Here is a 26,559-nt window from a genome sequence, read left to right on the forward strand (position 1 = left end):
CAGTCCGTGCCATGGCCTGGACAACAATCATATTATCCCAACGCAGGAACACAGAGAGAGACAGAGAGAGAGAGAAACACAACAATCAATAATGTACAATGACGTCTGTCTGACCACTTAAGTTCCCCCCAACAAGATGCTTCCCGCCACAACTGAAAGCTGATATTCACCCTTAGCAAATGTTCATATCACGGACACTTTGGACAAAAAAACAAAACAAAGCAGAAACTCCCTTCTGTACATTTAACTGCAACACATTTAACTGTAGCCTGTATGAGGAATTATGGGATAAGATTTCAAAACCGTTACTGACATAACTGCAGTTCCTGTTTTCCGACAAATGACACACGTTTAACTTGTCAGAAAAACAAAGAAACCAGACAAAATATTTGACTCTTATTATTCCTACTCATGCAACCGCCGAATAAAGGTTTATCTGTGCTCTGACTGGCTGACAACAGCTTTGTCAGGTTTCTGTCAGGCAGAGCGAGTGGTCCAGCACACATCAGCGACACCTCTCCAGCCATCCATCTCTTTCTCTCTCTCTCTCCTCTCTCTCCCGCCTCTGCATGTTTCACTTTGACAAATGTACAAGAACAGGCAGCTCCTGCAGGACTGTGGGAGGCGGAGAGGCGGGGAGGGGAGGTATGGATCGGGGAAATTGGATTTGATAGATAAATGTCTGAGGATAGCATTACTGCTCACTCTTTCTCTTTTGGCTTCATGTGTATGTGCGTGTAGGCTGCACGCACGCAGTGCGGAAACACTGTTGAGTGGACTCTTTTTCTCAGGCTACCTCTCAGACGGCTCATCTCAATAGCACATCAATGTTTAATGGGAACTAAAAATAACTTCACATTATAATGCTCCATGGACTTTTTGTGTGATGTTTGTGGTTGCTGGTAGAAATCAACCAACCACAGATTCATGGTGACTTTAACAGACATTTATTTTCTTTTTATTTATTGAAACTATACAGTTATTTAATTAATAAGCTAAACTGTCTGTTAGCATAAGACTTTAAGATGTGATTTTATGATATGTGACTTGTTTTGTATATAAAGAAAAGTTGTTGTTTTTAAGTGATGGGTCTTACCTGCAGATTTAGGAGTGAATTTGTCCCTGTTGGCAGCACATACAGCCAGCAGCCTGTAGCCCAGGTCCAAGTCAAACCCCTGCTGAGCAGCAACGCGACTCACCACCTGGAGAAAGAGCAGCGGATTGTGAGTATAGCTGCTGTCTATCTATCAAAAGTCCCCAAGTTGAATTTCTAAATATTCTCGACTGCTGAATTTATTAACTGTGCTCATATTTTGAGCCACTTTTGTAAATAAACTTCATTTCTCTTCAGAAAGAGTGAACGCTCACGCACAAATACACACACGAAAAGACAGATAGTAAGATTAATGTGGAGTCTGCAGTCTGGCTCGCTCCAATGATCCAGAGTTGGGACGAGTTTGATGACTGTATCCTCCTCCAAGAGAGGCGAGAGTGCCAAACCACAGTCACTCTGCAGAAGGAGCAGAGCTTATGAAGGGTCACCTGAAACAAGTCTGCACTGACCAGGAAGTGAACTGGCCAGAGCGCGACACCCAGCCAGCCGGAGCGTGAGTCAGATGTCCAACCAGATGAGGAGAATGTGGGACTTTTTCATAGTGCTAGTAACTTTTTCTTTTTTATGAGATCATACTGAAAAGTGCAGGCTTTGTTGAATCTATATGCAACAGAGGAAATACTATGTAATTCTGACTGCGCAGAGCCCAATATAAACACACATTCACTAGGAGTTCCCCTGTACTCGCTACCAGGCATCCACCACCCAACTAAAAAAATCAAACAATAAATAAAAAGATCACAAGGTGATGGTGCATTACCAGCTGCTGGCCAGATATTACATTGCCCCAGATGTTCTATGAATGGCTCAAATGAAAACAGGAAGGTATGCAGTTCCAGGGGATGTCTAGACTAACCTCTGGATAGTCTGCAGAACTGTCTGCTCTGAAAGCACCTGAAATAATAGGTATTGGGGTATTTTTCTGTCGATTCAAGCTTCAGTTAGCGGGTAAATATGTCTAAGTTTTTCTAATCCATCTACTATTAAAACACAAAATTGGAATAGTTTGCACGTTTCTATCCAGTTATGCTTTTACTGCTCTGCCAGTGTGTTTAGGATTATTGCCATGCTGAAAGATGAGGATCTTTGCTGCAATCAGAGGATCTCCAAATGGTAATGCATGGTAAATCAAAATCAGACTTTTCCATCATTTTAACAAGAACCCAAACACCACTGGGTGAAATGCAGCGCAAAGCCACGAGAGAGCCTCCACCGTGTTTAACAGATGCCTGTATACGCTCACTGCTGCACCTCTCTCCCAGTTTCCTCCATATATATTGATATAAAATTTCAAATTTGAGTTTGTCGCTCCATCAGACTGATTTCAGAACAGTCTTATGTAAAGTGGCATATCTCAGCCTGAAGAATGGCTTCTTGACAGTCGCCCTTCCACTGAGACCATTTATAATGAGGCTTTAGTGAACAGTAGATGGATGAACTGAAGGAGCAAATACATCTATTAGGTGGCAGGTTTTAAGCTAACAGTTTTTTGGGAATCATCTTATTGGTGCAAAAATACTTTATGCCTGCTAAGCTGTGTTAACTTTGGCATTTTATTTTTATAGATTAAACAAAAAAAGGGAACAAATGATGTGTTTTTGCAACAGGATGCTAGTAACAAGGTGCCAAAAGCTACAACTTAAAACTGGTTCTTTGCTAAGTTGCCTGTTATATGTAGACACAACACTGATTCATCCTGTGAGTTAGGTTCCTTTTTATGCTTAAATGATTCATCGGCCAGTGTTACAGGGGTAAGCACACTAAAAACCTTCCTCTTAAAATAATCATTTATAATGAGTAGACTTAAAATGAGTCAAAAAGCAGCCAATGTCCAAAGAAAGAAAGAAAATAAGTTTCTCAAAAACACTTTAAACAATTAGAAGCAAGTCTGGTGTAACACTGGTGGTGCAATACTAGACCTGTTAGTGCTACTTCTTGCCTTCTTTGCATGTAGTGCGGGCAGTATAGTTACCTTTAACCACAGTACGCGGACAGAAGGGAAATATGGACCAGATCAGACAGGTTCTAGATTCGTAGGAGCCAAGGGTGTATGACAACAGAGGACTTGTACACAGTAGGTGTAGAAAACACAATTGCATTTATTAGCAATTATTAAAGTTGTGCACATTTAACAAAAGTAGAGCGCGCTTCTTAAAAACAAAATAAAATAAACCCCACAAATGGTCGACCTAAGGATATATTGTCTTTTGTGTCTTTTTTTTAAAAGTCAATTTCAGTCTTTCAATGTTCAGTAGTCACTCAATGTGTTTGTAACCAGTCGGGTTACAATCTACCAGTTCATCCGGCTCTTTGGGCTGGGCTCGCCATCCAGTACTGGAAAAGGGATCCTCGATTCTTCTCAGGTCCTCAAAACCAATCCAATCCAAATAAGCAAAGGAAAAAACCTGACCTGGGGACCAGGCCAGAACACAGTAGTTCAACATTTAAGCTATCATGCCTGTAACTTATTATTACTACTGGTTGCTTGTAGTGCTTCTAAATTTTCTTCAAAATATTCTATGTTGTACAACAAATTATTCTCATTTCAAAGGGAAAAGTGCATAGGAAACACACATTTAAAACAATACAAAATAGCTCAGTAGTGCATTAGAAATACACATTGGCTTGAGACTTATCAAGTTTCAGCTAAGTAAAGTGCAGGTGAAGGCACTTAATTTCACATTGCTAATACTTAGTGTGCAGAACTATAATTAGCACCATGAGAAAAGGGAACATGTGCTAACATAACATCGCACAACACCATACATTATACATCAATACCACAGTAATGTGACATAAACCTTTAAAGAACATCTCATATAAAGTGCAGCAGACTCAGTGCTAATTGCTTTAGCCTCGGAAAAGGCACTTTCATTGCAAAATGGCTAACGGAAGTTAGCATCAGAGCTAGCGGCAAGTAGCATGCTATGCTAGCGCACGTGTGCTGCCTGGGACTTACCATGCGAAGCAACAAATGCTACACGGGGCTTCACAGTGCTCACGTTGGCTCACGGCCTCTGGAATACAGTATCACTCTTATTATTCTTGCCGAAAAAAGGACTTTCTCTATCCAGCTAGCTTCTTTGCCGCACGGGTAAACTGATCTTTCACCGTCTGTGTCTCTGGCGTATCTGACTGGCACACGAAGGCACACACAGGTGTCTGAGCAGCGCACAGACTGGGGGAGGGTCAGACCGGCCAATGATTGGTCGCTCAGTGGATCTGACAAACACACTCTACAGGACTAAGTCCTGCCCCCACACCACTTATACATTACATATACATATGTACATATTAATTAAACTTCTGTTTACATGCTTTTTATCAGTATTTATTATAATTAACTTTGTTTTTATCAATATTTATTTATACTTTTAATCCCGTTTTTAACACTGGGTTACACTATCCCCCCTTAGAATCATGCAAGTCCCTTTGCATGGGATAGCTAAACGGTAATGACAGGGGAACCAGCCTTCATGGGGATGACCACAGAATCTTGTTCTGTCAAGGCACTGGTAAAAGCCAGGCTTAGACCTTGAAACAGGGACTGGGCAATGGAAACGAGAGGATTTCCCAACTGACTATATTGCAGTCGTTCTGGTTGGGTTCTTGTTCTCTCTGAGCGCCTTATGGTCGCTGTGGCTTCACTCTCAGTATTTGACTGACTTGAGTTTGCTTGATTATCGTTTGAGTTGTCTTCTTCCACTGGCCCATCACAGGTAGATCCATCGGGTAAGTTGGCATCACTCTCGCTTTCATTGTCAGTGGTTGAGTGTTCCACCATGGTTTCACTCTCCTCTAGGCTTCCATATCCAAGTGGATTTCCACATTCAGGTAAGTTGTCACATCCGGTTAAATTGTCAGCTCCAATCAAGTTGTCATGTTCATGTAAGTTGTCTCCTCCAGGCAGGTTGTCATGTTCATGTAAGTTGTCTCCTCCAGGCAAATGAGTTTCAGTATGATCGTGATCATTAGGGTGTGTCTTTGGCTGGGGAATCTCATAGACTCGAGTGACCTTTATGGGCTCTTGAAGAGGTTCCTCTCTGAACCAACAGATATCCTCATCTTCCAGTTCTGAATGATCACATTCCTCATGTTGTTTAGGTGATTGCCTTGTTTTTGGTTTGCGTACATGAGTTGGTTGGACAGGTTTCTCTTCAACAGGGGCAAGAAAACCACAAGGGAGCAAGAGATCGCGGTGGACTGTGCGGACTGGGCCCTCTTTTGTTAGGGGTTTTATACTGTAGACGGGCAAGTCACCTGCTTGGTTCACCACAACGTGAATATCAGTCTCCCACTTGTCGGCTAGCTTGTGCTTGCCTCTGAGACGGACTGCACGCACCAAAACTCTGTCACCTGGCTCTAGTTTTGAGGGTTTCACTCGCATATCAAATCTTGTTTTGTTTCTTTCTGCCATTTTGTTAGCATGGTCTGTTGCTAGTTTGTAGGTCTCTTGTAGAGTTGCCTTTAGTTTTGTTATGTACTGAGAATGCGACTTGAAACTTTTGTTGTTAAAGGGCAGCCCAAACGCTAGATCGACTGGCAATCTTGGCTGACGGCCAAACATTAACTCATATGGGGCAAAACCGGTTGTATCATTTTTCGTACAATTGTACGCATGAACGAGTGGTTTGACATAGTTGTGCCACTGAGTTTTGTCCTTTTCCTCAAGAGTACCTAGCATACTTAGTAACGTTCTATTGAAACGTTCTACCGGGTTTCCTCTGGGGTGATAGGGTGTTGTCCGGATTTTGCGAATGCCCATGATCTTGCAAAGCTCTTGGATAATGTGGGACTCAAAGTCGGGACCTTGATCGCTATGCAATCGTTCGGGTATCCCGTAGTGGACTATGAAGTTGTCCCAAAGGGCTTTTGCAACGGTCTGAGCTTTCTGATTGCTGGTAGGGATGGCTAATGAATATTTCGTGAAATGATCGGTTAATACAAGCACATCCTTTACATTACTTCGATCAGGCTCAATGGACAGGAAGTCCATGCAGACTAATTCGAGGGGTCTGGTGGATTTGATATTCACAAGTGGAGCTGCTTTTTCTGGAGGAGTTTTACGTCTTACACAGCGGTTGCATGTTTTGATCTTATGTTCTATATATGCTGCCATGCGAGGCCAATAGAACCTTGTTCGGGCAAGATCTAAGGTACGTTCAGTGCCTAAGTGGCCCATGTCACAGTGGAGGCTTTGGAAGACTGAGTCACGGAGCTGTTCAGGTAAGACAAGCTGGTAAGTAACATCTCCTCCATCTTGGCGAGTTCGGTACAGGATGTTATTGTGCATCTCCAATCGACTGAGCTCTCGGAGTAGAAGGTTGATGTCAGGAAGTTCAGCTCGCACAGTTGGTGGGACCTTTTCCCCAGTTTCAATTTGTGCAATAACTTCCCTCAGACAAGGGTCTGTTCTTTGTTCGTTTGTGATCTGTTCAGGGGACATATGGGGCATAACAGGAAGACCACCACAGTCATTTTCATTGACAAAGTCACCTGGAATGGCAGCTGCAGAAATGGCTAGCGAGTGAACCAAAGGGATGGTGTCATTTTGAGAGCTGCATACAAGGTGTTTCTCACAAATAGCAGACACTACTTCAGGACTTAAACTGCTGTCAGGTAGGGACAGGTGAGTCTGTGTGAACTGCTGTATGCGGTCGAGCTCTTTTTGGGACACTGCGTCGTTAAGCAACTCACCATGTGGCCGTCTAGAAAGGCCATCTGCATCTGAGTTAAGCTTGCCTGCTCTGTACTGGAGCTTAAAGCTAAACGTTGACAGGGCAGCTAGCCATCTGTAACTCATGGCATCCATCTTAGCAGTAGTTAATATGTACGTCAGAGGATTATTGTCTGTTACGACAGTAAACTGATTTCCATATAAGTAATCTGCAAACTTTTCCGTTACTGCCCACTTCAAAGCTAAGAACTCTAACTTATGGGCGGGATAACGAGATTCACTCCTAGACAACCCACGGCTTGCATAAGCTATCACCCTGGTCTGGCCATTCTGCTCTTGATAGAGCGCGGCGCCAAGCCCTGTAGTGCTGGCGTCGGTATGGAGGGTATATGGCAGTTTAGGGTTGGCAAAACCCAATACAGGCGCAGTACTGAGCTTTTCAATGATGGTTTTGAAAGCAAGATCACAAGAGGGAGTCCATCGCTCGCCGAAAGGTGTCTTGGGGTCATGGTACTGGACAGACTTAGCTTTAGGCTTTGTGCTTTTGCGCAAAGGAGGGTAGCCTGATGTTAAGTCAGTGAGGGGCTTAACGATACTCGAAAAGTTCTTAATGAACCGCCTGTAGTACCCTGAAAAGCCTAAGAATGAGCGGAGCTGTTTAAGATCACGGGGCACAGGCCAGGTACTTAAGGCTTCCACCTTTTCAGGGTCAGTCTCCACTCCCTTGCTGGACACAATATGCCCAAGATATCTGACAGAAGTTTGGAAAAATTTGCATTTTTCGGGTGAGAGTTTGAGCCCATATTCTTTCAGGCGATCAAGAACTTTCATTAAGCGAGCCTCATGTTCTTCAAGTGTCTTGGAGAATACAATGATGTCATCGAGAAACACGATCACTTCGCGCAGGTTCATGTCGCCCATACATTTCTCCATGAGCCGCTGGAATGTGCTGGGGGCGTTTGTAATGCCTTGGGGCATTCTATTAAATTCCCAAAAGCCGATGGGACATACGAACGCCGTCTTTGGTTTGTCCAGCTCCTCCATCTCAATTTGGTAGTACCCAGATTTTAAATCCAGGACAGAGAACCATTGCGACCCGATCAAGGTGGAAAACGTTTCCTCCAAATTGGGGAGAGCGTAAGCATCTTTTATAGTCTGCGCGTTAAGCTTTCTGTAGTCGATACAGAGGCGGACTTCACCATTTTTCTTCCGCACGACTACAATGGGTGAAGAGAAAGGGGAGGTAGATTCCCTGATCACGCCAGCTTCTTGCAGTTCTTTGAGGTGCTTACGGACTGCCTCCAGGTCGTTCGGATGTATGGGACGCGCTCTATGCTTGAACGGTGTTTCATCTGACAATCTGATTGTGTGTTTCACTTGATCCGTCTTTCCAAAGTCAAGATCATTCTGTGCAAACACTTCGGGCATTTGGCTTAGTTTTTCAGTTATGCGCTCCTTCCATTCAGCGCTAATAGGGGAAGAGTCAAAGTTATATGTTACATTTGACTTCTGCTCAGTTCGGGATCTTGGAGTTCTCACTGAGTGTTCGTGAGATAGAACTCTTTGATATGCACTGACTTCTCCGATGACACAATTTAGAGGGATTGTCACATCATGTTCGGATTCATTGGTGAGTATAACTGGTACAAGGTAAGGTGCTCGTTCAGGTAGGTCTATGAGACAAGGTTTCACAAGGATGTCACCAGGTAAGGCTGACATTCGTGGATACTCTAACAAGACAGACTTTTCACCGTTACCGGCTGACACAGCTACAGCACCATCTAGAACAACAGTTTGGCCTGCTGGAATCAACTGTGGCTCTTTGTTGTGCATCGTCACTAAACCAAGACTACTGTCTTTGGACTGTTTGTGTCGTGACTCAAGAACTTTTAGAACTGCCCTATAGCCATATGGCAGGTTCAGCTGCAGTTCATGGCATGTGTTAGAGTACAGCTCATAAAGTACATCTAATGTGTTTGTCCCAATTAGCACTAAGGACTGAGAAGCTGTGCGCACATCGGGGACAACTAAGGCAAGTGTCGGCACTTCAGCTTCAATGCCAAGGAAGTCCTTTGGGAAAGTGACATGCAGTTCAATGTAGCCTAAGTAAGGCACAGACTGACCGTTGGCACCCTCAACTTCTAAAAGTTCAAACAATGGCTTAATCTCATGAGAGGACAAATGCTGACGATAGTAGGACTCGGGGACTGTAGTCACCTGGGAACCAGTATCTAGCAAACAACTCACTGTGTGACCATTAACTTTCACTTGTGCAGTACTCTTCGTACCAATTAGACCTTTAGGAAAGTCGAAGGAATCTGATCTTGTGTGTGACTTTAGGCTGGCACGCTTTTTAGGTGAAGCTTTTTGTTTAACCTGGGTGGGACGGGTTAACAAAGCATCAGCCTCCATTTGTCCCGCAACGGAGGCAGAATTTAGTTTAAAGAAAGCTGGTCATTCTGCCTGTCCCATATCTGCCTTCTCACTCTTAATTCCTTTCGTTTTGCAACTACAAGGGCAGGATTGGGCTCTGACTCACAAGTGGCTACTATATGTCCATCTTCCCCACAGCGGAAGCAATACCAGGGCTTGGGCCTAGTACTGCGGCGGCTGGGTGGAGGTGAGTCTTCAGGTTTGGCATGGTCAGGTTTTTTATTTTCAGGTTTCCTTGTTCGAACTGTCTTCAGTGTTGCTTGTTTCTTTGGCTTCACAACGGCAGCTAATTGGCTTTTTAGATCGGCAACTTGTTTTTTCAGCTCTTCTAGACTATCTGACTGTGCTTGGCGAACATCTGCATTTGTTTCAGTGACCGTCTGTTCATGAGACACTGCTTTTGGTTTCGTGGCGCTAAAGTGTTTCTTCATTCGCGTGTTTTTAACTTCTTGTCGGTTTTCTGCAGTACGCAGGAGAAGCAATAGCTCTGCATAAGTGGGCGGCTCCTTATGCTTTAGCTCCAATTGCAACTCCGTTAGCAAGTTATCATCCCAGCAGCCTCTGTAAAACTGTTTAAGAAGCTGCTTATTTACTTCATGTGGTTCAAGCCCACCTCTGCGCACGGTGTGATTGACTGCCACCTGCAAACGAAGCAGATAAGCAGAGGGCTTTTCACCATGATCTTGGAGGGTGTTCATGAAGCGTACAAACAGTTCCTCACCATCTTCGACGGTGCCAAAAGCTGAATCCAGAAGTTTAAGATAGTCTGCAGGAGTGGCTTCTGGCCCAAGAGGGCGGATGACATCAGAAGCGGGAGCAAGGAGACTTTCAAGAATCTTACGAGTTTTTCCCAACTCGGACAAAGAAGCATCTTCCATCAACAAGTCAACATGAGAACGCCATGTTTCATAGTCAGCTTCGCTGTAAGGTCTGGGCATCTTGCCAGAGAAAGCTCTGAGTCTTAATGTAGAGTGAGCATGTGATGTCTTTTCAACACTCTTGACAACATGCTCGACTACTACTTTCTGAACCTCTGGTGGGTTGAGGTCAGTTGGACTCAACATTTGAGGTGTCAAGTTTGGTCTCATGGGGCGTTGGAATGTGCCCTGAATGGGTTCAGGAGGGTGAGGCAGTTCAGTTAAGACTGAAGGTGAGGCTCCAAGTTGTGTGGATCCTACCACAGGGCAAGTCTGATCAGCAGCATCATTTTCAGGGTTTCTCTCAGCTGTCTCAGCAGCTTCAATGGTGTTCCCTATTGTGGATAGGGCCTCCCGCAACACTTCTTCGAAATCCTTCCCACTTAACTTGGCTAAACCCTTCAGGTTGCTAATGTAAGCCTCAGTAACACTGCCCCCTACGGTCTTAGTATAGACGTCAGTTAAGGCTCGAATGCGGTAACTGACATCTGGATTGTCAGTGGACTGTAAGAGGTAAGGCAGCTTAGGTGCTAATATTTCAACGGCTGCACCGGACTCGAACTCTACAATCTGGCTTTTGTGGAATGCAGAAGAGTCATCATCGACAGCGAGTACTCTACGAATAGTACCATGTTGCTCCAGAAACTCAAATACCTCTTTGTCTTTCTCTCTATCTGTAACACCGCTAACAATAATGGCATTTGGTACTTTAACGGCATACTTCTCGACAAAATCCATTTTCACAGTATGTGAGCATTTGATCAAAGGTCAAAGAGGATTCCAATGTTGTCACACAACACTCTAGGCTCCTGGCTGGCTCGCCACTTTTACTTATGTAACACTGGTGGTGCAATACTAGACCTGTTAGTGCTACTTCTTGCCTTCTTTGCATGTAGTGCGGGCAGTATAGTTACCTTTAACCACAGTACGCGGACAGAAGGGAAATATGGACCAGATCAGACAGGTTCTAGATTCGTAGGAGCCAAGGGTGTATGACAACAGAGGACTTGTACACAGTAGGTGTAGAAAACACAATTGCATTTATTAGCAATTATTAAAGTTGTGCACATTTAACAAAAGTAGAGCGCGCTTCTTAAAAACAAAATAAAATAAACCCCACAAATGGTCGACCTAAGGATATATTGTCTTTTGTGTCTTTTTTTTAAAAGTCAATTTCAGTCTTTCAATGTTCAGTAGTCACTCAATGTGTTTGTAACCAGTCGGGTTACAATCTACCAGTTCATCCGGCTCTTTGGGCTGGGCTCGCCATCCAGTACTGGAAAAGGGATCCTCGATTCTTCTCAGGTCCTCAAAACCAATCCAATCCAAATAAGCAAAGGAAAAAACCTGACCTGGGGACCAGGCCAGAACACAGTAGTTCAACATTTAAGCTATCATGCCTGTAACTTATTATTACTACTGGTTGCTTGTAGTGCTTCTAAATTTTCTTCAAAATATTCTATGTTGTACAACAAATTATTCTCATTTCAAAGGGAAAAGTGCATAGGAAACACACATTTAAAACAATACAAAATAGCTCAGTAGTGCATTAGAAATACACATTGGCTTGAGACTTATCAAGTTTCAGCTAAGTAAAGTGCAGGTGAAGGCACTTAATTTCACATTGCTAATACTTAGTGTGCAGAACTATAATTAGCACCATGAGAAAAGGGAACATGTGCTAACATAACATCGCACAACACCATACATTATACATCAATACCACAGTAATGTGACATAAACCTTTAAAGAACATCTCATATAAAGTGCAGCAGACTCAGTGCTAATTGCTTTAGCCTCGGAAAAGGCACTTTCATTGCAAAATGGCTAACGGAAGTTAGCATCAGAGCTAGCGGCAAGTAGCATGCTATGCTAGCGCACGTGTGCTGCCTGGGACTTACCATGCGAAGCAACAAATGCTACACGGGGCTTCACAGTGCTCACGTTGGCTCACGGCCTCTGGAATACAGTATCACTCTTATTATTCTTGCCGAAAAAAGGACTTTCTCTATCCAGCTAGCTTCTTTGCCGCACGGGTAAACTGATCTTTCACCGTCTGTGTCTCTGGCGTATCTGACTGGCACACGAAGGCACACACAGGTGTCTGAGCAGCGCACAGACTGGGGGAGGGTCAGACCGGCCAATGATTGGTCGCTCAGTGGATCTGACAAACACACTCTACAGGACTAAGTCCTGCCCCCACACCACTTATACATTACATATACATATGTACATATTAATTAAACTTCTGTTTACATGCTTTTTATCAGTATTTATTATAATTAACTTTGTTTTTATCAATATTTATTTATACTTTTAATCCCGTTTTTAACACTGGGTTACACTGGCTCCTTGGAAGCAAAACAAAAAAAGAGAGGTGGCTCGACACTTGTGCACAATACTGTAAAAAGCTTGGGAGGTGAAAAAAGAGAGAAAACTGGTGAAATGATGTCAATAATAGGGTTTATTTGATTGTTCCATTCAGGAGAATAAAATATGCAATTCTACACTTCCAGTGCAACTTGCATTATATCCATCTGAAGCTGCTCAGGACACATCAGGATTAAGCAAACTATTCTGACAAACGCTCAAATCGTGTTGTTGTCAATGGCTTAATTTCCTGCGTGAGTGAGTCTGCCCTACAGTTTATACAAGGCAGGCAGCCAGTTACAGAGGCTAGCATAGATTCAACATGGATTTAACAGTGTTTCACCTCATAAGCCTTTTTCAGCTTAATCTCCCTCTGAGGATGTGCATCCAAGCACATATTTCTGTCAATATGAAAACAGCGCTGTGAGAGGTGCTGAAAGGGTTAGTAGGCCACTCACTTTCTTGTTTATCTATTTGCCAAAGAGAAAAGGAATCAGTTTTGTAGTTTATTTTTAACTGCTGTTGAAGTCATTCGTGAAAGACGGCTCCTTGTGAACTACGTGGGAGAATTTAGAAAACTGTGGAATCATATACAAAAATAATACATATGTCTGCATCCACTACATTACCGCCCACACATTTTGCATAAATATAAAGAAACAAACAAAACACAAAAAAAACACTACACCTGTCATGTAAAGTGTCATTCTAACAGTGGAATACTTGTTATTTGCGTCATCTCTTCCTGATTCTAAAGCCCCCGGGGAACAGGCGCATCCTCCACATGGAGCATGCGTTCAATTAACAGTCATGTTTAAATTTCTCTTTGGATCTCTGATACACAACTGGCATAAAGACAAAATCCTGAAAGAATGCACAGACTTGTTGCGTGTTCTAATTCTCCAGATAAGCAGCAGTTTGCTCCAAGTCTGACGAAACAATTTAGCTGATGGAAACCGCACCATGCTGAGAGGGATCTCAGTGGGGGGGCTCGATTGTATAGCTCCTTATCGGCCTTTAAGAGGCTTTTATTGTGATTTACACATTAATGAGCATTTGTCTGTTTGCTCACGTGAACGCTTGGACTGGGAACAGCGTTCTTTCAGTGCTGCAAAGGCTTATCTTTGCAATAAACACGTGAAACACGCAGGCCTTTGCTCTAAGGGCTCGCACACATGGCTGCGCATGTAAGTACGTGTGTGAGAGGTTTGTACACACCTGGTGAGAGCCAGCTCTCTGGCCCTGTGCCCAGATCGATGAGCAGCAGCTAGCGAACTGAAAGGCAATAGCCAGAGGTGACTGGGTAGTTACAAACCTCTTCATACCTCTTCTGTGTATGTGTGTGGTTTTGTGTGTGCACAGCACAATGTAGCAGCAGCTGACGACAACTTCTGTCAAGAGCCTAAGCAGCTAGATCACCTCTGGATCCAAATTACAACGTGCTATTAACAGCTTTGTAAAACAATCTGAAATATCTACACGAATATTACATGAAACTTGTGTATATACGATCCTAAACGTCGGCTAAAAGCCTCAGAGGTGGACACATCCTTATCCAAATCTAATTACTGTTTTCCTTGTGTTCAAAAAAGTACCTGAAAAACTCAACAAAAACCATAATTAGTGTTTGCGTACCGTCAGACATCCCATGAGACTTTGCTCGAAAGGTCGCTGGAAGGCCCGGGGATCTCCACACCAGTCGAGCAGCTCTGTGGCCGCTGAGTGGAAGTTGGCTGGGTTCTGTAAGTGCTGTGCAAACAGACAGAAAGGAGACTGCTATTAGAGACAATGGGAAATAATGAGTGTTATTTTTTTCGCATTAAGTACAAATTGGAAAAACACTGAACCCAAGTAGTTTTGCAGCCTTGTTCTCCCCCCTTAAACTGCCTTGATTTAATGTCTTGTGTTTCTCCGCAACCCTGTGAGGACCTTGACTCTTTCCAATATACGCCCACTCAGGGCTCAGCCGCAATGTGGGAAGAAGATCACACCCATATCAACAATGATGCCAGTGTTTCTTGTTAATCTCTCTTGGCAACACCCATCCCTCACCCCCATGACCCACACAGCAACCAAATCTTTCCCTCCAATTCTCCTTCTCTCACTTCCCCTCATTCCCTGCCTGTTCTCAGTGTAACAGAGCCCAGGCACCATTACTCCACTGGCTGACTTGGCTGTGCACAAAGAAAACAACCTTGGTCCTGGCAGCTATGTGTGCAGACTCAATACGAGCCGTTGGTGTGTTGTCTAATCTCTTTGAGTCTCTGTCTGTCTCTCTCGCTTGTTCACTGAGGCCTGAAACAGTTGAGTCTTTTCTTCCCAGTGTCTGAAGGCTACTGAGGCTGGCAGGACACAATAAGCGGTTTTAAAATTGGGCTCCCTTTCTTCACGGCTCAGGAGGTTAATAGCTCTGAAATGGCGCAGAGCTGCAGCTCGTTCACTCGGCGAGATTGAGCCCACTTGAAAGCATTTATTATTCTCATCTAGAGCTGAAGCGTTATGTTTTGTGTGCTCTTGGAAAGAAGGTAGAACTATTGTCTTTAGGGGGCAGCAGAGGTGAGCATTTCTGAAAGGGCAGCTTTCTGGCAATGTGTGACAAAAGGGACTCCTCGTTGCAAATGCGACGTGTCAAGCCGGTGCCCGCCCACTGAGAAAATCTCTGAGAGCGTCCAACGATATCATGGGCTTCAAGAGAGGCCTTGAGTGACTCATCTTTTGTGATGTGAAGATTAGGCATTATAGAGTTAGTTGTAGACTCTCACAGGAGTCTGACTGATGACGAAGAAAAGCAGAAAGAGTGAGAGAAAGTGAGAGATGCTCTCATCGAGGTTCAGTGAGAGGGAGGAGAAGAGCCTGCTCTAGATGAGTGATATAATCTGGCATTATTGCTGCTTGATGGGAGGCGTATCAACCTCCAGCGCGAGAGGAATCAGAACTAGCACAGCAGGGGCTGTCTGTCTAGATCTGAACTCACAGCTCCTCCTGCCGCAGCGCTCGCCACCAACTCTGCCTGACAACCTCGACTCTGGTGTGAGGGGGAGGACAGCGGAGTGAAACAGCTCAGCTGAGTTTCAGGAGGAGGATGGGGCCTGAGCTGTTCTTGTTGTTGTTTAGGGTTGGATGAGGACAAGAACTGGGAAGCGAGGGAGAGAGAAGAGCAGCTGCAGCAGTGATGGGGCTTTAGCACACCAAGAGACAGACGTCTGACAGACTGTCCTCAGCGAGATGACGGACCGGCGTACTCCTCTTTTTAGGCCAGCAGTGGTTCAGGCTGTTCAGTGCTTACCTGGCTGCATGAAAAAAACACGACACAGAAAAGGGCATAACAGCTTGCTCTGTGCCAGCGGCTTTCCCCAAACCAAAACAACACCCTGCTAGCAGAGCTACCACAAGCTCAGCGCTCAATGACTAGCTCAGAGCCTTTGAAGTCAGGTTTACGACAAGCTCCATTACAGCAAAAGCTGAGGAGTACATAAAACAAACTACAATTAGTGCGTTTATTAAGCCAGACGTGTTAAATCCGCCTATTACAGGCTTATCGGTGACGCCAAGGAAAGTAAGCGAGGGGGATTTTAGAAGTGAGCAGTGTCAGTTACTTCAAATTGTATTCACTTGAAATGAGCTGACGTTTCAAAAAACAGAGCCTTTCCAAGATTTGGTGTCGTGCAAAAGAGCCGAGGCGATCTGAGCCTGTTCAGATGGAGGTTATTATGAAAGGTGCGCAGGAGTTTAGGAGGGAACGCGGGAATAAGGGGGTGGAGGTGGGAGGTTCAACAATGGGTAAAGAGAAATTGCAAAAAATCACAAGCTAAGAAGCTCCATCATTCACTGAGTCACTCTAAGGCATGGTGTCATATGGATGTTTTCAGATATAAAGCATCACACCCACGTAGCATAAATGAATATGCCCACAGCCAGCCAGCTAGCCAACCAGTCTATGAGCTCTTGTAGACGATTAATCACAGGCAGAGGCGGTAGCCCTGGGTTATGTCTGTCTGTATATATGTGTGTCTATGAGGAGTCTCCTGAAAGCTGACAGTCAAAGAAGTATTTAAGCAAAACCACAACAAGGGTAGGCAAACGTCAAGAGTCAGGAACGTGAAGTAAGGGAACACAGGACCAGGAGAAGAAGGGAGGGGGGCTGTTATGTTGCTAGTCGCTTTGAAGTCTGTTCCTGTGTTAGCTGCCAGATTTGCCTCCCCCTCTCTCTCTCGCTCTATGACCCTGTGCAACTTGATCTGTGTGACTGGAGCTAATGGCCAGAAAAACTGATGCCCAAATAAGGTGCTGAGGGGAGAAAGTAATGCAGGAAGGATGAGGAAATGTACATTCTTCTGTCTTTGCCTCTAAAAACTGTGTCTGCAAAGGAGTAAAACAAGGAGGAGGAGAGAGGGCTTCTACACACTGCTCTGCATACACACCTGTTTGATGCACTGCAGCCTGTCATTGGTCTGCTGGATGTGCCGGTCCATTGATGGTAACGTGTTCATCTTGACGTCTCTATCGGGACTCCATTAAAGAGCTCTTTTACTCTGTAAAAGAAGAGGATGGGGAGAAGTACAACTGTTACAACAGGTTTCTGTCAGGTCCCCCAGTGCGTGCAGAGTTTGCAGGCTGTAAATTTCAAACAGTAGCTCAAGAAATGTTTCAAACTGAGAAGCCAGCTTGTTTACGCGCTGTCTCACTGAAGGGTTTGATCAGCCTCGAGCGCATATTTTTGGCAAATGCACGAAACTGAGATGTCCTGCAGCAGCAGCATTAATGACAAACGGAAACATGATGAAACTGAAAGGAAACTGTTGCAGCTTTTTTGCTAACTATGTGAGAAAAGTCTCACACTGCAAAAGAGAAAAGACAGCTGTTAGCAACCCTCAGAGCTGAAGTTATCATTGTGCCGTGGACAAACAAATCAAACAGAAGATAAGGTTCTTCTTTTTCTCTTTTTCTTTGCAACAACATGAACAATTGCCACCGTGCGTTCACTTTTCTGAGCATCTCAGAGAAATATGCTGAGATTTGGATTAATGGGTATCGTGCTGATTTGCCAGCGAAGCCCCCGTCCCTCACCATCCCTCTGTGTTTATCTCTATCAGTATTGGTCCGCTTCACATTCCTCCACACAAAAGGCCAACAGAGAAACCACAGGTGGGGGTGGAAAGCTGCTCAGCACTGATAAAGGGTCCCCCAAGATCCCCTGCTGCGAGAAACAGAGCGAAAGAACAAACACGATCGAAACACAGTGCTCAGCCTGAGAGTTTTCATCTGTAGCGCTCAGTCTTGTGCACCTATCTTAGAAAGAGCACAGCAATATGCACACACACTCTCTTTTACACACACGCGCGCGCACACTCTCGCACTTAAGAGCATGTAAACACAAAAGCTTGAATGCTTCACTTTGATTAAACGTAAAGGTAAAACTTCAAAGCAACACTTTAAGAATAAGACTGTATTACTAATCCTCCGAGCTTAAGCATTACCAGATTAGAGTTACACAGAGTGCACTTACAAAGTCTTGAACATCACCAATACACTGCTTGCATGAGTAACAAGGAATTCTGGAGCAAATGTTGTGAAATGCCTGGCAGGGAAATGTCTCATCGCGCTGCACGGTGTGGGCGCTGACTGTCCTGAGGAAACTGCTAAATCCGTAGAGTGTGAGCCACAAAGTCACTCTGACTGTGCAAAACTTGACCCCTAACTTTGTGTGGCCTAATTCTGCCATGCTGCTGTGCCTCCCAGCGTCCAGCAGATGTCTCCCTCTCCTGCTGCTAACCAGCATGTCTCTTTTTATACACTACACCTGGAGCAAGTGGTCCAGAGAGGCCTCCTTTAAGCCCTGACAAGTGCTACAAATCCCCCTTCAGCAAGCAGGCAGCTCCACAGACCGCTAACAGGGCACGCTTCAGCCCAGCGCTGGCCGTCTGACCTTGTGGCTATTGATTAACTGTTTCTCCTCCAGCTCCCCTTCCTGCTGTCCCAACACATCAAGACTAGAAAGAAAAGAGGAGGGCCGGGGGCTTTGGGGTGGAGATAGCTACATATTTTAACCATCTTTCCCTCCTTCCCTCTGTTGCACTTTCACAAGGTCCAACACACACACACACACACCCCTCCCCTCCCCATCAACATACAGCTCTTTTGTTAGTCGATGAAAAGATGGGCCCTGAGGTTCTGAAAGGAAAATGAGGTGGAAATGTGACTGGTTGGCCAGGCTGCGCTCAGTCAGCGGCATTGTAACTGAGACTAGAAGCCAATTCACCTGACTGACCGACCGTCCGCGCTGTCAGACCACCCAGCAGCACACGCCCATGTAATGTGTTGCGTAACAGATGATGCTCCATTGTAGACGGAGCAGAACATCTCCCAGTTGCCCCACACCCTCACTCCTCCTCCTGTACTTTCAAAACGAAACACGCTAATCTGTTATCTGATCACTGGGAGGGGAAGCTAAATGTTTTACCGCAAAATGTTGAAATCTCTGCTCTCAGTTTTCCACAGATTCACTGATTAGGCTGGAAAAAAAAACCTTATGTGTGTGTCTTAGTGTAGCAGTTGACTTTTTTCCCCCTCCTTTCCAGAGTTATATTTTTCTGTTTTTGGGCAACTTCCATCATTGTTTGAGCATGCACAAGCCACAGACAGACCTGCTTAATCTTTATTGTCTTCCCAACATCTTAATCAGCAACAGTCAGCACTGCTTACCCGAGGTGCAAAGGAAAGCATTACACATCCAATTACGATGTGCATATTACGACCTCTCTACAAAAAAGCAGTGGGAGGATGCTGCTATGAATCAGTGCAGAGTAAGAGCAAAATATAAGCAGTGCTAACATCCAAGGAAGCTTGTGTTCTTTTTTTTTGTTGTTTCCCTCCTTCTCTTTCTGTTTCTGAGCGAAAACGAGCTGGGAGAAACGGGGCAAGAAATAAGCAATCCTAAACAAAAGCGCAGTGATATGAAAGGCCCTGAAGAATGGCAGGAAGAGGGAAAGAAGGGCTAGGCTCGGTGGAGAGAAGAGACGGAGAGAAACAAAAAAAAGAGTGTTGAAATGATCTCTTCATTATCAACAGCAGCAGCACGCACGTGCACAGACACAGCGTACGATCGCTCATAGCGCGAGTGATTTCTCATTTCAGACAAATGACTACCACCTTTGTCAAGTGCAGCGAGCTTTGTGAATGTGATCGGTCGTTACACGGAGGCAGCTGTGCAGGAGCTTGTGACACATCGCAGTGCTATGCATTGCGTGGGAATACATTAGGAGCAGGGTTGGATGATATGGTTGCAATCAGCGCCTTGATAGGTCAATCACAGTATTCTCCAAAATCAATGCGCAAGCAGTGAGATGCTAATGAATGCAAAATTACCTGCGCAGACATCAGCTGACGTTACAAACTAAAACTGTAGAAGCTGTGTGCTGTGCACTGATGAAAGAACGGGCCCCTTTGCTCCCTCGAGGGCCAATCTGACACTCACTTAAATAATCTGTTCACACACACTTAAAAAACAACTAAACGTGCTAAAAGCACATTTAAATATGTTATAGGTTCATAGCGTGCCAGTAATACATAATAATAGGTCCAAAGTTAGCTTTAACTCTGTGGTCACAGAGCATTACTCATAATCCCATATGACTTTTTGATGACTTGCTCATCATCTTTACAAAGGCTGCATTGTTTCTGTCAGTCACTGCAGGTCAGCAGTTGGGTCCTTACAATTCGCTTTTGTACTTTAGACAAAAGGATGTAAATGAGATGACGAATGAAAAGATTCATGTGCAAAATAAACTCTTTGTGGGAGTATAGCAGGACCTTATAATTTATTTTATTAGTTCTTAATTATAGCCTGTTGATAAATAATAGCGATGTAAAATTATCTGCCTTATTGAGGACCCAAACTTCTGCAGCTACGCAAGCTGTAAGTGCAACATGCTGTCGCCGCTTCCTTGAAATTTCTTTAACGGTTTTTTAAAGTTGAAGTCGGAAAAGGTTTCACGGTGCCTCGGGACGGGTCTATTTCAAAATAATGAAGGGCTTTTACATAACCACGTGGAAAATTATATACTGCTTTAATGCTGAATCTATGCTGTAGGTGAAGTGCAGAGGGGAGTTCTGAACAATGACAAAAAAAGAGCAATCTGATGAAGTCTGACCAGTGATCAACTTCATTTTGAAAAGGAGAACTCAGTTCTCTGGACTCAGCGGGGGATCTTCACTCCTCCTCTTCATCTTCAGTCATATGGCCACAGATTTTCTTTTCGCTCTCCTCTCCTACAGCCCCCCAAGACATCCTTAGAGCCACCCAGCATGCGAGTCCCTTACACCACCTTCCATTTTCCATTCTATCATTTTCTTCTCCCCATCCCTCATATCTCAACCCTCCTGCCACTCTTCTTTCCTCCCTCACTCCCTCCCTCCCTCCTCCTTCCCGGGGCCCCGTGTGGGAGCTGCCATAACAGGAGGTGGAATGGATTCATTTGCTCTAATGTGGTTTGGGCTGCAGCGTGGCACGGCACAGAGCGACACTTTATCCCAGTGCACTGAGCTTCTCTCCCTCTCTTTCTCTCCCTGTGTGCAGTTCATGTGTTTTCAAACAGGCCAATCAACACCACTCAGCTGTGATGGCCTCTCTTTACCTCTCCCTCCCACAATCTCTGCTCTCAGTATGTCTGTAAAAAAGCCACCAGCCATTTCTCTCTCTCTCACACATACACGTTATTATCTTTAGTGGCAAACTCACAATGCCATACAGCAGCTATTTTCTTTATATTCTCCAGTCCACTCCATTTTGTTGTCAGCTTTCTTCATTTTTTTCTTTACAAACCTCCTTGCATCTTCATATCTTTGTTTTTCTGCCTTGTTTCTGTCTATTTTGTTGACTCCCTGCTAATCCTCTCCTCCGCTAATCTCTACCCTTCTCCTTTTCCCTCTCAGCAAAGCCAACTATTAGTCATATCGCTCCCTCTGGGCTTTATAAAACTCAAACCCTCTACACCATCACAACCACCAGCCTCTATAAAAATGTGAAACGACTTGTCCCAGGGGTGGAAAAAATAAACTCTAAATGTTGCTGTTTGTTTATCTTCTGTTTTAATGTGACAACCACAGGAGCACCGGGCAGCTATGTGACACCCAACACTGCAATGCAAACAGCTGTGATGTGGGGATATGCGAGCGGCTCTGCTGCCGTCTATAAATATGGAGCTTCTGTTGTGGAATATTACAGGTATGCACCACCAGATACCCCCGGGAACAGACGATTATTTCACCACTCTATATGTAAGTTCAAAAACGGAGCACCATGTGCTAAGTGAACGGAGAACTGAATCCTATAATCTTTTAAGTTAATTTTAATTAACACAGTCATGGTGAGGACAGCTGTTACAATTAGTTACCTTTTAAATTTATTTTTAGATTAGATTTATTTTTCTGTTTATAAGGTGAAAAATAACTTTTCATGAGTTGCAGTACTGTGCAAAGGTCTCAAGCCATTTATATATTGATTGGAAAATAGGAAATAGGCACAGCAGTTTATTGAAACACTGGCAAACATACACGGAGATTGAATTTGTACACTTCTAACAGGCTTGAAAGTCAATATTTGTTATGATCACCTTTATTCTTCAACACAACCTGAACTCTTTTAGGTACGATTTCACTCCATAAGACTTTTCTCTCTGCTTCCTGCTTATGAATGACAGCCATCCTTCCACTGAGACCATTTCTGATGAGGCTTCTGTCAACAGTAGATTAATCAACTCAAGGACCAGATGATCTCAGGTCCTGTGTCAAGTCTTTGCTCGATTTGACTTGAAGGTACTTTTTTTTTTTTTAGACCTGCCACTTCTTCTTTTCTCCTCTATTTGTCCAGTTTCCTCAATTTTGTTAAATGCAGAGATATGCCAAGTTTTGAGAATCACCAAAAATAGTGTATTTGGTGTTTTTTTGTAACAAAATGCCTAGAGAAACAATTTAATTTTTTTCTCAGAAGCTGTGTCTTATATGTAGCCACAACACTGGTTCACCCCTTGAGTTGGGTGCTGTTCTTATGCTTGAATGATTCATCGGTCAGTGTTAAAAATGGTCAGGTACAAGGACCAGCAAATGACCAAAGAAAAACTTTGGAAGACCTTCAGAAAGCCTGGAGGTTTGATACTGTCTTTAAAAAAAAATCACAAAAAATGACTTCTTGGAAGCCAAAAAAAGACCTCAAGACCTCTGCACAGCACAAAGCACTAAAGCAGTGTCGACTGGTGGTTAAACTTATGATTATTTCAGCTCTACCAGGACAAGTTTAGAAATATAAGTAACACAAAGCCAGTAGTGAGATAATTCTACAAAGCTTTGCTATCTTTAATGTTTTACCACTTTCAGAACCAACTAGGAAAACAAAATATTTAATGAAATGTTCTGTATTAACAATGGGTCAAATATAGTTTTGTCTGTGAAAGATATTCCCCCGCTGAGAGAAATTCACAGATAATTATCCACTGACTTTGTAGTTCCATTCAGCTTTGTGGAGCTTGTGAGCTTCTTAGCTCTCTAACGTTTCAGCCACATCAGAAATCTATTTTCAGGGGAAAAGTTCTGATAAATTCTCTATGCATCACCTGTGAACAAAGAGAAACCTGGAGAGGAGAGTTTCGAGGCTCCCTGGGGAGTTAGTATGCAACAAAATGGCCAAAGACATTTATTTATGAGGAAGATCCAGGTGTTACTAAAGGACAAGATCAGAGAGGCTAAGGACAATTACAGGAGGAAGCTGGAGTGGAAACTCCAGCAGAACAGCATGAGAGAGGTGTGGAGGGGCATGAAGACCATCACTGGATTCAGGCCAACCAACGGCAGGGGAGCTGAGGGAGGTGAGAATAGAGCCGACGAGTTGAATCTGTTTTTCAATAGATTCGACACCACAGTGTCTGCTCCCACCCCCACAACCTCACCTGCAGTCAGCCTGGAATCCAGAGCCACACCACTGTGCCAGCCTCTCTCTTCACATGTTGCCTCCTGTGAGATTCCTGACACCCCTCCCCCACCCATCACCTTCACTCAATACCAGGTTGAGATGCAAATGAGGAGACTTCACTCAGGCAAGTCTGCTGGACCAGACGGAGTGAGTCCCCTTGTCCTCAAGACCTGTGCCCCCCAGCTGTGTGGAGTCTTTCATAAACTGTTTATGCTGAGTCTGAGTCTGCAGAGGGTCCCGGTGATGTGGAAGACATCATGCCTCGTCCCTGTACCAAAGACGCCTCGTCCCAGTGGCCCCCAGGATTACAGGCCCGTGGCACTGACCTCCCACATCATGAAGACCCTGGAAAGGCTCATCCTGGACCAGCTGCGACCCATAGTAAGACCACATCTGGATCCCCTTCAGTTCGCTTATCAGCCTCGTCTCGGAACAGAGGACGCCATCATCTACCTGCTCAATCGTGTCTACACCCATCTGGACCAGCCGGCGAGCACTGTGAGGGTCATGTTTTTTGACTTTTCCAGTGCTTTCAACACCATCAGGCCGACCCTCCTGGGTGATAAGTTAGCAGCGATGCAGGTGGATGCTTCTCTGGTGTCCTGGATTGTTGATTACCTGACAGGAAGACCACAATATGTACGTCTCCCACAGTGTGTGTCTGACAAGGTGATTAGCAACACAGGGGCACCACAGGGGACTGTCCTCTCCCCCTTCCTCTTCACCCTCTACACCACAGACTTCAGCCACTGCACAGAGACCTGCCATCTTCAGAAGTTTTCTGATGACTCTGCGGTGGTTGGATGCATCAGCAGGGATGATGAGACAGAGTACCGGGCTGTGGTCGACTCCTTTGTCACGTGGTGTGAGCAGAATCATCTGCAGCTCAACGTGGCAAAGACCAAGGAACTGATCGTGGACTTCAGGAAGACCAGGAAACACTTGACCCCTGTTTCAATTCAGGGGGTCAGTGTTGACATTGTGGAGGACTATAAATACCTTGGAGTACACATTGACAATAAACTGGACTGGGCTAAAAACACCACAGCACTTTACAGGAAGGGCCAGAGTCGTCTCTATTTTTTGAGGCGACTGAGGTCCTTCAACATATGCCGGAAAATGCTGAGGATTTTCTATGAGTCTGTTGTGGCCAGTGCGATCCTCTATGCTGTTGCATGCTGGGGGAGCAGGCTGAGGGTCGCAGATGCCAACAGACTTAATAAACTGATCCGTAAGGCCAGCAATGTTGTGGGGATGGAGCTGGACTCCCTCAAGGTGGTGTCGGAGAGGCGGATGCTGTCCAAGATAAAGACAATGTTGGATAACACCTCCCACCCACTCCATGACATGCTGGTCAGTCACAGGAGCACGTTCAGTGAGAGACTGAGATTACCGAAAAGCACCACTGAACGACACAGGAAATCATTCCTGCCTGTGGCCATCTCCCTGTACAACGCATCCACTTAACACACTGTTTGCTGCTACAGCTACACGTTTCTTTTCCAAATATTTATTTATAAGTGACTTATGTATGTATGTATGTATGTATGTATGTATGTATATATATGTATATATTGTACTATTCTTAGTTAGTGTATTGTCTGTCTTGTCTTAATGTTGGTTTAAAATGGAGCACTGTAACAAAAAATAATTTCCCCCAGGGATCAATAAAGTATTCTGATTCTGATTCTGATTTGCACATGCTCTCCGTGTGCTGCATGTGCAAATAAAAGTATGTTTTGTCATACTTGCGCTTGCGCTTTGACAGCATTACAGTGGACAAATCCTGGGTTGCAAGTTGAGCTCTACCACCTGATAACTATAAAGCTAAATGCTCAATTACACCTAATCCCATATTTTAACATAATAGCACAACATTATTATCCAGGTCCAGCTAGGTTTACATTTGTATTGTCTATACTGGAATAATAAGGAAAGGCCATTTATCTAACCATGAGATACAAAAATCAGGTCATCCATGAGCAGAACAGAGCTTTGAGCATCACATGATGAATGAATGAACTCCTTATTCCATACAATGTTCCAGTTCCAGTTCCTGAGGACTAAAAATACCAACTGGGGGAGATTGTATGTCCTGGCTGCCACATATGATTTTCCACTGTCACCAAAGGCGAGATTCTATCACTAGAGATGCAAAAGAGACGAAGCAATTGAGCATATGTGTGTGTGTATGTGTAACATTATGACAGTGTGTGTAGCCTTCAGGACTTCAGAGGCGAGTCTGAAGTTTATTAAGTGGGATAATGGAAGTTTAGTATGTTTTTAGGAATGTGTGAGAGGAGAGGAGAGGAGAGGAGAGGAGAGGAGAGGAGAGGAGAGTAGAGTAGAGTGATTGACAGTGCAGTCTGACAGGCTTGTGTAAAGCTAACCTTATGGGCCTGACTCCAGCAGAGCTGTTAGCTCACACACTGCCCCCTGTGGCTGCTGAATGGGTAAACTGACAAATTCCATGTCCAGCACTGGCAAACTGCTGACCCAAATGCAATTAAACAACATCCACCAGGGTGAGTGTAACACATCAGTGTACGGTAGCATATGAATGCGCATGTGATATGTCTGTGTGAGGAGAGAGTGATGAAGTGTGTGCAGGAAGGAGAAACAGAGAGACAGGGGCAGAGGGTGAGACTTACAAAGAGTGAGTGTGATTCAATCTGCTCACTAAGCCATGAAATGGTATTGGTGTCATTAGGGAGAGCAAAAATATATCTGTGCCAGCCTGCCCTCCACTCCCCTTGTCTCAGACACTCCAAATGCACAATCTTACAAAAAAAAGCTCGCAGTCCAACCTCTTTGCACATAGTGGAACAAAATGCCCCACTGTGCTCCAGCTTCTGCTGAACATCCTTTGTTTATCCCTGTGGGCAAAGCCTTTAAACCATAAATAATATTTTTTAAATCTCCGGAAGTTAAACTATAAACATGTGGACTAACCTTTGCATGTAATTTTACATTCTAACCCATACCCACGTTGCCTTTGTATTTATTAATTTATTTTAAACACAATATGATGCTATTTTGACAAAAGAGTAATGCTAGGTCTGGCTAGCTAGCTGGCTAGGTGTGT

At 44.3% G+C, this 26,559-nt stretch overlaps 1 protein-coding gene across 4 annotated transcripts in view; it reads right to left on the bottom strand.

The window, feature by feature from the left end:
* Positions 1-26,559, bottom strand: part of zmiz1a (zinc finger, MIZ-type containing 1a) — a 122,101-nt gene that overhangs the window by 26,683 nt on the left and 68,859 nt on the right. For all 4 annotated transcript variants that reach the window (XM_023153439.3, XM_023153441.3, XM_023153438.3 and 1 more), the window contains 3 exons: positions 16,933-17,043; positions 14,147-14,260; positions 1,097-1,202 (listed from right to left, as the gene is read on the bottom strand). In XM_023153439.3, the coding sequence (XP_023009207.2) occupies positions 1,097-1,202; positions 14,147-14,260; positions 16,933-17,001 (289 nt within the window). In that variant the 5' untranslated portion in view covers positions 17,002-17,043. The remainder of the gene's footprint in view (positions 1-1,096; positions 1,203-14,146; positions 14,261-16,932; positions 17,044-26,559) is intronic.

This window comes from Maylandia zebra, linkage group LG13, assembly GCF_041146795.1.
Source record: "Maylandia zebra isolate NMK-2024a linkage group LG13, Mzebra_GT3a, whole genome shotgun sequence".
Taxonomy (NCBI): domain Eukaryota; kingdom Metazoa; phylum Chordata; class Actinopteri; order Cichliformes; family Cichlidae; genus Maylandia; species Maylandia zebra.